Source organism: Odontesthes bonariensis, chromosome 17 (genome assembly GCF_027942865.1).
Source record: "Odontesthes bonariensis isolate fOdoBon6 chromosome 17, fOdoBon6.hap1, whole genome shotgun sequence".
Classification (NCBI taxonomy): Eukaryota; Metazoa; Chordata; class Actinopteri; order Atheriniformes; family Atherinopsidae; genus Odontesthes; species Odontesthes bonariensis.
In genome coordinates this window covers 19257209-19269508 of record NC_134522.1, presented here as the reverse complement: position 1 = coordinate 19269508, position 12300 = coordinate 19257209, and the positions used below count along the sequence as shown (strand labels likewise).

General features: G+C 41.3%; 1 protein-coding gene across 1 annotated transcript; it reads right to left on the bottom strand.

Annotated features, from left to right (window-relative positions):
- Positions 1–2782: 2782 nt before the first annotated feature.
- On the bottom strand, positions 2783–11738 carry lbh (LBH regulator of WNT signaling pathway). Its single transcript, XM_075447681.1, has 3 exons — positions 11469–11738; positions 6888–6990; positions 2783–4543 (listed from the first exon to the last, which is right to left on the bottom strand). Exons 1-3 carry the CDS (start codon positions 11495–11497, stop codon positions 4328–4330), a joined length of 348 nt encoding a protein of 115 aa, XP_075303796.1. The 5' UTR covers positions 11498–11738; the 3' UTR covers positions 2783–4327.
- Between the last annotated feature and the right edge of the window lie 562 nt (positions 11739–12300).

The following is a 12300-nucleotide window of genomic DNA, read 5'->3' as shown; positions in this document are numbered from 1 at the left end:
TTCTTCTCACACTGGAGGAACCATGGGAAAAGAATCTTTCCCTTACGCACATGGCCCTCATAATAACAGACATGGTTGTACATAAAACCTCCAAGCGATCCGTCTGTTTGCAAGCTTAGCACAAACACACAGACGCAGTTATGCAAGAACACACAGAATAAAATGTGTGGCTTATACCTTAAGGTTGCAGTGCTGAAATAGTAGGGTTATAAGAGCAGGGACTGTGTTTACAGTGAAACATAACCTGCACTGTGGGAATGCAGAGTACATTTCTAGTGCTGCTTAAGTATGGGAAACTTACTGAAACAACACAACAGGGTAAAAGTCTAGTGCAGCAAAAAATAGAAAGAACAAGAAAACAACCAAAATGGAGAAAAAAGTTAGACATGAAGAGGAACTGGAAAGAAAAAAAGAGAGAAAGATTATTTTTCTCCTCGTGACACATAAAGAGGGGTAATGTTAGGGTAAATTAAAGGGTTGGTGTGAGTTTTAGTGTAGAGAAGCCACAGAGAAACAGTGTAAATGTGGACTCTAGTTGGGAGTCGGGGAGAATTCAGGGGTTGGCAGGTCAGACTCTGCTGACACACTGGGATCAGCAATGGGATTGTTTCCATTGGAAAGAATTCCAAGAATGAGCTAGAAGAGCTATCAGTGACTTCACTCAGAGGACAACAGTTTTAATACAGAGCCAACCACAAACGCTCTCTCACACTTTTAAAGATACTGCATCTCATGCCAGCAATGGTGTGCGAGGCACTCTGTTCCCCTGTGTCAGTGGTTCTCAGTGACTCTCACTGAAACCTCATCTTGATGTTTGCAAAATGACTTTCTGACACCTCTAACCACTGGCAGGGTGGTTAACAAAAAGATTTACAATGGACAGAACTTCTTGCAATTCGAGAGATGGAAGATAGAAAGGTGGTTTGTGAAGTGTCCCTTCAGTATTATAAAAAAAGTGTCATTTAAAAACATGAAGTCATGGTGCTTCAGGGTTGTTCATCTAAATTGAACAAAACAGTCCCATACCTTTCGGAAAGTTACAGAGGGCCACTGATCCTTTCCTGATGTCTGTAAATGATTTGGTAGTTGAAGGTAAATGTTTTTTGCAGTATAACAAAGAGGATGTGATACCCTCGTGAGCTTTAGAGAAGCTGATGGGTTGATTTTCACAGCTGTGCCATATCAAGTCTGAGAAGCTGTGGTTTAATCATATTTGTTTGGCACTGATTTGGGAGCACAAGGAAACAACCTAATAAGTGCCGTTCTGTTATCCATCTTACCCTAACCTTTCTAATTTTGTTTCAGAAACAGAATCCCATTATACAAAAGGAAAAAAAAAGGAGACAGAGGAAAGATGTTTTCAGTGCCTTTGAAGTGCCTAAAGTTAAACCTTAACCAGTTCAGATAGAAAATGCTAATATGATTGAATATCAGCCATTAGTTTCCTACATCTTAGGTTTGAGTTCACCATTTGGTTTGAAAACATTATTGCTACATAAGCAAACGATTCCTTGTCTGCAAAGATAACTTAATATGCCGAGATGTTGCTGAAGAAATCTGACGACAAGAGCTACTCAAAGATATCAAAATGCTACAGAGAGATGCTGCTGGGCTCCCTTTCATATCTCCCTAACCTCTGAGGCACAGGACCATTCTTTATTAAAATTGCAGTATATTACTTTCCGCTGCAATATTCGAAAGACACTGCAAAGTTCAGAGGTCTCTTGCCGACGTCACACGATTGCGTAGCTGGGTGCAAGTTCAGTGTGTGTTTCTAAAGAACGGTTGCTCTGTCTTCTTGTGATTTCTTTTTTTCCATGATCTCATTACTTTTTCCACTGAGATCAAGGAACCATCATTCAGAAAGTCACAAAGGGCATTCATTACTTTATTCAGTACCACACACCGGCTCCTTGGGCCGCACGCACATGCACTTTGTTGCCGACCACCATTATCAATTGTGGGATATTAATAAATTTATTCTCAATTTTTCCCAGGAAGAAGGAAATAAGATAGGGTTGCAGTTCATTGTTTCCCTTCCAGGAAGTGACCATAAAGCCTTGCAATTTGGCCTATATGTCAGGCCCTTAAACCACAGGTTATATCAGCATCTGACAGACAATTCCTGGCACCGGGCAATAGAACTTGACCTTAAGAGTCTCCAATACAGTGCTTAAATCACCGTTTTCCCATTGTAACAGTAATCAGAAAGCTTTTTTTATTTCCTCAAAATCCCCCTTAAGTCACCTACTTTAAACTTTAAGCTTGAGTCAATGCTTCCACAGGCTTATACTCAGTACTATTGCTTAATCTGCATTTCAAAAAGCTTTCAGAGATTGCCAGGTCAAACCTGTGTTCAATTTGATATTTCAGACCGTTTAAAGAACAGACTGTAAAAAAAACAAGATGTTCAGCATTCAGGAATAAGATTTTGCTGCAACAAGAAGAGATTGTGTGCAAGCTGAAGACAGGAAGCTGCATGTGGCCTGCTCTCGCTTCTATATTTACACGTACTTGACGCATCTGTTTTCATAGAGGGAGAGATAAGTTCTGTATGTGAAAGATGCCGAGCAGGAAGCAACACTGCTTTTCTCTAACCACTGCAGGTGAAGTGAGTGTCTCTGTGTGGGGGGTTATAAAGGAAAATTAAACTGAGTTAAAGTCTCTTGGAAACTACTTCAATTCCACTGGAGGATTACCCCTGTAAAAAACACTGCATAATTATTGCACCAAGAGAAAAAAAAAAAAAAAAGCCAACTTTGTCTCACTGAAGACACACAGATTTATAGCAAATTCAAATGTTTATTTACAGTCTATGCAATTATCAATGAGAAAAGTGGTCTAAATACAAAAAAGGCAAAAACAACAAAGACAAAACAGCAAGAGAAGTATGGCGGCTAATCTCCCTGAGCTTTACAAAAACAATGTGGGACCTGTAGGCGACAGGAAGAGAGATGTTCTGTACAAAGCCCTAATGCCACTCAAATTAGAAGTTTAAGGAAAGGGACATCTTAATCATAATTCTACAATGGTAACATCACACCGTCCACAAAAAGTTTTCTATAGATTTGTTCCAAACTTGTGTTTTTCATGATTATGGGTGGAAGAAGAACCTCATTTGATATTGTATACAGGCAAATAAAAAGACTCTAGTAACCGATTGATAGAAAAAAAATTAAAAAAAATAAAACAGCTTTTGGCAAATAGGTCACATTCGTGAATATAGAGTACAGTTTCAGGTATTATCCATGCTCTTTAATGCAAACTCCGTCCCACACCGTGTATTTTCTGCAACCAGAACTTCATGGCGTCAAAAACTATGGCTGTTTTCAAAAAAGAAAAACCGGAAGACTGTCAACTTTCAATTCAGCAAACCACAAGACCTCAGAGGTTGGCTCACTGGGAACATGCATTTACACAGCCTTCATCGGGTCTGTGCTGCACATTGCTTTTTGAAAGAAGAAAAAAAGAAAAAAAACAAAAACACAATTTTTTATCTTCTCTCAGGATTCCCATTTGAATAGCAACCTCTGTTAAATCATCCTCAATTTGCTTCATCTTCCAAAGAGGTCACATAGATAAGAATAGCATAACTCTGGTTTCAGTGCATAACAAGCCTTTAAAGTGAATGATCACTGCACAGTATAGCATGCTGCCGCCGCTACACCCCCCCGGTTGCCCTTTGACCATGAATGCCTAAGCTCACAAAATAATAATTTAGACAAATCCTGTGTAAAGAAAAATCCCAGTGACATTTTGCACAATATACCCACTTCTCAGAAACAGTTACAACATTCGGTTCTAAGACAAATCGCAGCAGTGGCAAAAACAGTTATAGCAATCAAGGAAACAACATGGACGTGTACTGTACAATAATTCCCCACAGGTACCACTCGGGTTCTGTACCCATGTCTGAAGCTCTTGGGGTCATGATGCCAGCCATTTTGGAGTCGGGTAGAGAGCAGCAGTGGGCCCCTGCAGAGTAATAGCTGTCCATGGAGCACTGAGCTGCTGCTCACTAATAGGGCGCCCACTTTGACTTGAGACACATGGTGGAGGATGCGCTTAGAACTATGTGTGCATTTTCGTAGCTTTTTACTTCCGTTTAGGTGGATTTCAGCACAAGATGATTAATGTGCGAGAATGTATGTATGTGTGTGTGTGGGGGGGCTTGCCATGGGCAAAGAAAGTCAGCATCAAGGGACACAATGTGTCAGTCAAGTCTGCTGGAGTGCTCCGGTGAAGTGACCAGTGTGTGAACGGTAGAACCCATCAGTAACAAAACAAGGAAAAAAAAAAAAAAAGTGTATGGATGCTTGAACAACTTCTACTGCTGAGAATTCTGTGTTGGCTGTCCATTTGGGATGCTGCCATCATTCTGCTCCTCTTCCTCCTCCTCTTCTTCTTCACTGACCAGAAACTCCTCTGGAGGCCAGCGAAGCTCGCCACTCTCGACCTCTCCCTCTGTCGGCTCAACCACGATGGATGGTAAGCGGTCTTTAAGCTTACAGCAGCGGTCAAAGTCTGAAGGGTCTGGAAATATCTGAAAAGGAGAGACATTTAAAACCCTATTAAACTTTTATCAAGAAGAGTTCATATAAAAATATCCCGCATGCAAGGCAGGCCGTTTCAAGATGAGTGTCAGATGTCCCACACAAAAAAAAAAAAAAAAAAGCCCAATTTCTGATCTGTTCCGATACCAGAACATAAAGAGTTGCAGGCATATTTAAAAAGGCACAAGAAACTGAAGGAAGTGAAGACTACACATCTGTAAGAGGAAGTTGCTCACAATCCAAAAGACATACCTGCTCCTGCCCATCCCTCTTTCAGTCACTATTCTAGTTTTCCACATGGCTGCTCACCCACAAATTGCACAAACACAGATTGCATTAATGTGCGTGAGGTAGATGAGACATTCTTAGCAAGAATTACAGCCTGTGACACATTTCATCTGAATACTGTAGTATGAATTTACGTACTGCTCGGAAGAATGTGTAAATCATGGGAAAAGCACAAAAGGATAAGGTTTCCTGAGACAATATGCCATAGTCCCCATGCAAACGCTGCACATTTATGCAAGGACTCAATTTTTAGAAGAGAACTTCCACTTGTTCGAGCCATAAGCAAATTGTGACTGAAAGGTTTGGATCTGAATTGCTGTGTATGAAAGATTACAAGCATTCCCCATCCTGACAAGATTCAACATCAACCTACTTTCCCAGGAACAGGCAAAATAGCCCTTCGGGAAAAGGAAAGTCTGCCACTTCTGGTCCAAGAACAGCATTTTTTGCTGTTGTTTGGTTAAAGTAGATGAATATTTTTAGACCTGCATATTTCACTTCAAGACACTGGGAAGGAGGGGAGGGGGCGATGTCGTTGTCTGGGCAAAGAGCCGAGCGAAAAAGCATTCGATGAGGCAGGAGAGAGAGAAACGGAGAGATGACAAGCAAAGAGATGCAGCTGTGTCCAAGTTACCACGAATTCCATAAAAGTCCGATGAAAAGGTTATAGATATGCTTTGTAAAGAAGATTTTCCTCAGGTGATTTAGTCATGCATGAGTCATCAATAGCTTTTAAGTTCTCCAAACCCTACTGCTCATAAAAAGGCACACCATCAAGTGTAAATATGCATGTCTAATGCCTGGGTGTATCTGCATTTTTGACCTGCATAACCAATGCTCACTGTGCGTCAGCACCACAGGGAGTCGAGCAGCAAGCGACTTTGCCTTTGGACAAACATTAAGAGTACACATAATGAGTTAGTTCGCTTCTAGCAAAGAGGGGTGGGGCAGCTCAATCATGACCTTGCCTTTTGAGAGAAAAACTTAGCAATTCAACATCCATCTACTCAATTTCCTCTTGTAGTATTACGGGTCACATTCACTTTACTACCTTTTGTAAGACCATCTGGAATGTCATGGTCATCTAATTCAACTCAAAGTCCCTGATGGAGGAAGTGACTAATGAAGCATCACCACTTCATACATACTTCTCTAAGGAAAGCCTGGGACCTTGGGCAAATGGCCGAGGTGAGGAAATAAACAGTGGGAATGGAAAAAGCGGAGAAGTGGCACACGAACTCTTTTTCTCTTGGCCTCCTCTCCTTCCGTTGCTGTTGTCCTCTCAGACAGGCTCACAGCTGGGGTGTGAACTGAGGATTGAGAGGAAGCAAGTCTTTTCCTCTGGGTCAGTCTGCATCCTCTCAGTCTATTTTCTGCATACGGCATGAACAGGCTGCTGTATACAGTTTATTAAAAAAAAGTGAATTAATCTAAAACCAATTATGAAAGGATTAATCTTGCGATATCTTCAACTCATCCATCTTCCTGTGCCCAAATCAAAAATGGCTTTTGTTTAACTCCCCCTCCTCACCACGCCCACACAGGAAGGGAGTTTAAATATTCAGAAAACCCTTTCACTTTTCAAATGTGAAACCAAAAAGAGGCAAGCAGCTGTGAATTTTAATTGTTTACAGTCCAAGAGGACCCTGGCGTGCTGGAATTAAGACAAAGCTGCTGGCAACAGCTTGTCAAGACCACCTGATGGCTACTCCTGTCAGTTTTGGGAATCTACAGGGTTTCCAGAACACATCCTCCCGTTTAACGTTGTGACCGCTATGATCTGAAGTTCCCAATCCCTCGAATATTTAAAGCACTAGGAAACATTTTTTTTTTTTTTTACATCTTTAGTTGTTCTAGCAAAATGAATGTCCTTTAATGGGGGAAGAAAAAAAAATAAAATAAAAATTTAAGAGGCCAAAAATTTTGTAGATGAAATGACAAAAAACATGGATGACCACATAATTGAACCATTAATGCCACCTAAAAATGAGGGGCAGGGTGTTTTGATGGAGAAGCAAATGTGTCACTGTTCTCTGCATCTCCTACCTGGAAGGAGAGTCTGTCCTTGCTGGGGCTGAGCCTCATGTCCTCCATGGGGGTGCTGCTGATCATCACCTCAGTCATATCTCGGCTGGGCACAAACACTGGGCTGCAGGGTTGAAAGACAAAAGGCTATGTAACTGGATACAATGATGAGGGCTGCACATTTGCGATGAGAAAGATGCATTTAGAAGCAAAAAGTCACTCCATGTAAGCCTTACATTAAAAAGAGAAGTGCAACATTAAAACAGATTTTACTGAAGAACAAACAAACACTACAATTAAAATAAATGTGAACGCAATGCATTTGGTTTCTACTACAGTAAGGGTGAATACAGTTGGTGCAACTAAATGAGATTAAATGGGTCATTGGAATAAAAAAAAAAAAAAAAAAAACACAAATGCCACAGATGCTCTACATACAGTCAAAGAGCGAGTGCAATGATTCTTTCCTGCACATGTTAAAGTTTTGTTTATACTTGGTGCATCTTGACCACATCACAACATCCATCAAGTCTCTGTTCAACTGTACTAATGCACTGCAAAGCTGCACAGCTCATGGTAAGGCTTGCATAAGGTGGCCATTTCTAAATACAGAGTGCGCTCTTGCAGTTGCAACCAGGGAACAGTCATTGTGAGAGCGTGCTGGGAACACGTTGTGGTATTCGAAAGGGACCTGATGCACCAGGCAGCATCAAAGCTTGGACAAAGTTTCCATTATAGACTAGTGTAAAATAAAGTTGTTTTTCCATGCCCAGTGCATTCTCTCCAGTATTTTGTCATATTAAATCTTAGAATGGGGAAAAAATTAAATAAATAAAAGATTTGAAGCATGTCCCAGCACTGACATGAAGCCGTCTTGAGACAAGATGCCGAGCGTCATTCTCACGCTCTATATTTAAAGCTTTCCGACTGGTCGTCACTGGCCAGAGGCTTGTGGTTTGTGTGGTCACTGGCTATTTGGGACAAAGAAAACAGAACATGACAAGATGCTTGTATCCTCACATTATCCGATTAGGTGAACCCGTTTATTTTTCTGGGACGCGATGCGTCGGCTTCACTTGACCAAGTGAATTTCAAAACGTTTATTTTTCTGGATGCAGCGGTTAACGTGAACAATTCGACAAAGGCAGCATTTAAAGTAAGTTCTTAAAATAAGTGCTTTCAACTAAATCAGTTTTACTAGTTGCCACAGTCCAGCAACACCTCTGCACTACAGTCCACTGGATGATGCTAGAAGAACAGAGCACACATTTCTATTTAAGTTACACAAACATTCCTCTTTGGAAATAAACTATCGAAGCCTGTGCCACTTTCACGTAATCTGCAGTTACAACATGAAAGATTACATACTCTGTGGAATTCCTGAGTAATGCGCAGTTCTGTTATTGTCTCCATTCATGACTCACAAAACTGAGTGTTCTTAGCATTTATGTACATCTCCAAACTGAAAAAAAAAAATACATTGTTAACAAACGTGTTGCATACCAAATGGAGGCAGAATTTCACAATTTTGAAAGTGGAGCACGACAGGCTTATGAATTACATGCCATAAATTAAACAATCATGCTGCTGTGGTAATGCCATGAAACTTGTGATCCGTCACACCGCATTTTAGTATTAACCATTATCTTGTACGTTCTAGGGGACTGGCAATCAAGTTTTGATTTAAAAAAAATAAAATAAATTGCAGACAGATTAAGCCAAATTAACCCACATTCATCCTGAGGACTGGAACATGTGACACGAGTCACTCAATTACAGGAGGTCAAAACCTACACCAAAGGCAGTTTATCAATTTTTCCCATCACCAAATTCACTCACAAGCAAACACTGACATCAGAACAGAGTGTGGGGTGGCTTTGCAATGTTCAAATTCAGAAGCTTCAGACAAAAAAAAAGAAAAGTAACTAAGTAACTCTCCCTGCACCAGATACTCTACGCTGAATGCTTGGAACAATAGCCGGATATTCAAAAATAAAGTGGAGAGGCTTGATATATTTACACAAGGATATTCAAGGTTCAGCATGGAAAAAAGTGAACTTATTTCATAATGTGTGGAGTGCAGAAGAGGGTGAGGCAGTCATGCAAGAAAGCAGGAGGAGGACAGAGGGATGAACAATGACAGCAAAAGACCTGAGCAGAGGAGGAGAGGGGAAGGGAGGGAGTGAAGGGAAAGAAAGATAAACACTTAGGCCTTGCCAGTCATATTTCTGTTCGGGGATCGTATAAACATCCTGCTCGGCTAAGAATAACAGAACATTGGCCTAATAAAACATAAAGGGGGCACAATGAGGAGGAAGTGGGAATGCACAAGTAACAAGTCAACCTGGGTGGAAACAAACATGCAACAACTACAGTCACAGCTAACACTGCCTCAAGCGTCAAAGATGGACTAACAAAGTGTTCCTTAGTGGGATACTAAAAACACCTAAAGGACACATTTAAGTTCTCCAAACAGGCAACCTGTGATTGAGAGAAGCTCAACTGTTGCACACAGGAATTATTAAGCCAACAACCCAAAACATTTAAAATGGCCAGACTAATCTGTAAGCAAGACACATTAAGTTAAATGACCTTGCTGCTTTACAGGCAAGGCTGGTGGGGCAGATGGCAATAAATCTCTTTACCTCCTTATCCCGTCAACAGAAGCATACCTGGTCCTGCCAACTTCCTATTGCCAAAGCCAGCCAGGGCAAAGACAGAACATAGACACAGTCATGAGAGGGTTGTATACAGCGAAACATATCCGAAAATGTGGATTACAACAGTTAAGAGCTGAACCAAATATCACATGGACTAATTAGGGGATTGCTGCAGTTGCATGCCCCTCTTAAAAACAAAATTTATTAATTAAATTCAATTTTGAGCACCATTGACTAGTTTACATGGAAATGGATTACCAATTTTCCTGCTTCATATTTTTTCCCTTTTGAATTATCCAGTGACCACATTGTAGTTCAACTTAGTCACACTAACAGGAGACACTTGTTTGGGTCGACCCGACTGTCAAACCCATCTTTAAAATATGCATCGAGTCTTCATAGTGATAGTGAGATGGCAGCTTTAATCACCGATCAAGATTATGAGGAAGATTTTCTATTGTGTCTGGCTGCTCTGTACTGCTGCAGAAAGACACTCAGGTGGTCTCTGTAACGATCACTGTACAACGGATTTAGCATTGTGCATAATCGACATCGTTTCCCCCCACTGCCACCCCCCACTCCGAATTCCTACTACAACCATCATAAATCTCAGCCTGTGAGGTAGCATGGCAAATCTGCTGATGTTCCAGTAAAGCACTGTGCTTTATACCACTCAAGTCACAGCTCTGCAGATATGCAAGTAGTGGTGGTGGTGTGGCAGTGACTGAGTAAGAGGCCCCCCCCATGGGCAAACAGGAATGATTAGTTTGTATCCAGATTCTTGTGGGTCAACTTGGTCCATGAAAGCCCATTGTGGATTGCTTTCCTTAAAAACCACAAACTTGCTTTCCCATCTTTAGATGCATTTTGAGAGCGATATGAGAAGATTGTCTCAGGAAACCAGGCTTCCTGCTCAAACCGACAATGTGTACCAACGAGCATGCAACTCTCAATGAAATTCTGCTCAGACGTGCTGCAAAAATAAAACCCAAAACTGTGGGGCTGCTTCTGAGGGGAAAATAAAACATACTTCTCAGAAATAATACTACAAAAGACAAACGTACCAGCTGTAAGCAAGCACAGGCAAGAAAATAAAGTGTGGTTACAGTAAAGAGGCCGTTTCTGAGTTTCCTGGTAGAGACATGCAGAAGCCTGCTGGGGTTTTCATAGTGTTTACAAAAACAAGATTTCAAAGCAGCTTGCATGTCCTCTCTACCCGAGACAAAAGAAACCATTGACAGAGCAGAAATGTTCTAACAAAAATTCCCTCCTCATTTCCTTATCAAGAAGCAAGTGAATCAGAAGACTTGTTAACTCTGGACAAAAATAAGGAACAGTCAGACTAAAAACTGATTTTAGGGGGGTGTATTACAATTTAAAAAAAGTGAATTAATCCCTTAATTGACAGTCTGAAAATTAAGATACTGCGAGACCAATGTGGCCGTCTTTAAACTGGCACATGCAGCAGTCTTTTTTTGAGGTGCATCCTGGCAAGTATGCACGCACGCATGTATGCATTCATGCATGTATGTGTGGTGAGACCTTGAGTGTTCTTGTTTCCAATCCGTGTGCCCCGAAATTTTCCAATTTCAGGGGCAACACCCCACAGAAAATCTCAAAGGAAACAAGAGTGGGTGTAGCAACAAAAGGTGGCTGATTCAGAGGGAAATCACCAAGCAAACTAAACCACATGTAGATCTGTCATTGCTCTTTCCTGTAAGGTACAAAGCCAACACATGCAATGTTTGATATGCGAGTTAACCAAGTTCTATAAAGGAATTGCGAAAAGCGGAACAAAAAAAAACAAAAAAAAAAAACACACACAATACAGGACGAAAACAAAAATAGTTATGTATACATATAAATATAGAAAATGAAAAAAAAAAGAATAAAAGCCAACTCAATGTGAACAGGTGACATACGAAAAGATGGGGATACTCACCAGTATACCTGCGGTGAAAATACAGACATGAATTCACACCTGCTGTCACTTCTGCTGAGGGATCTGATTACTGCCACTGACTTCTTTCTACTCTCACTGTCTGGTCTCGTCTTTACTTTTCTGTCCTCTCGCCCCTCGTCACAAACGCAGAAACAGCACGCTCACTCGGGCAAACTGAAAGTAACTGTGCACCGGGTCAGACTGAACGAACAAAGAACGTTGCTCCTCAAATTAGCGCGTCTGATCACAGACACAGCTGTGCAGAGCATTTATTCGAGAGGCGTGCACTCGCTCAGCCAGAGACACACCTCCCCTTCTGCACGAGCCAAAAATCCTCAATGGCAACTCATTAACAGCAGGAGCCAATCGGAGCGCAGGTGACTCAGGGCCCCCTCCGCCCTCAGTTCTGATGACGACAACTGTGACAGAAGCTGTGTATTGGGAATGGGCAAAAAGAAACCGCAAGATGCAGTTGATTTGTAGTCTCCAAGGCAACAAAATGACTGTCGTACCTCCCCGTTGAATGACATAAACACACCGATTCGCTCGTTAGGTAATCGGTGACATTTATCCAAATGAGCAAGAGACAGAGAGAGAGAGAGCTTCACTGCCTAGACTCATTCACAAATTTATTCCAAGGGCAAGTCAATGCCTGCATGTAGCAGCAACAATGAATAGTGACGAAACAGGGGTTTGGCCTTTCAAAGTATATGAAACAATGCATGCACAAAGCAAGCAAGAAAGCACATGGGTCCATCACAGATTCCTTTTTTTTCAAACTGTTTTTACAAAAGGCTTCTTTTTTCACCCGTTTTGACTGTAAGACTGTTGA

Bases quoted from the DNA above. Each gene is read 5' to 3' on its own strand.
- lbh (XM_075447681.1), bottom strand. From the start codon at position 11,497: ATGTCTGTATTTTCACCGCAGGTATACTG. The intron at 6,991-11,468 runs GTGAGTATCCCC...TCAACCCTGCAG, and splicing joins TTTTCACCGCAGGTATACTG to CCCAGTGTTTGTGCCCAGCC. The intron at 4,544-6,887 runs GTAGGAGATGCA...TCTCCTTTTCAG, and splicing joins AGGACAGACTCTCCTTCCAG to ATATTTCCAGACCCTTCAGA.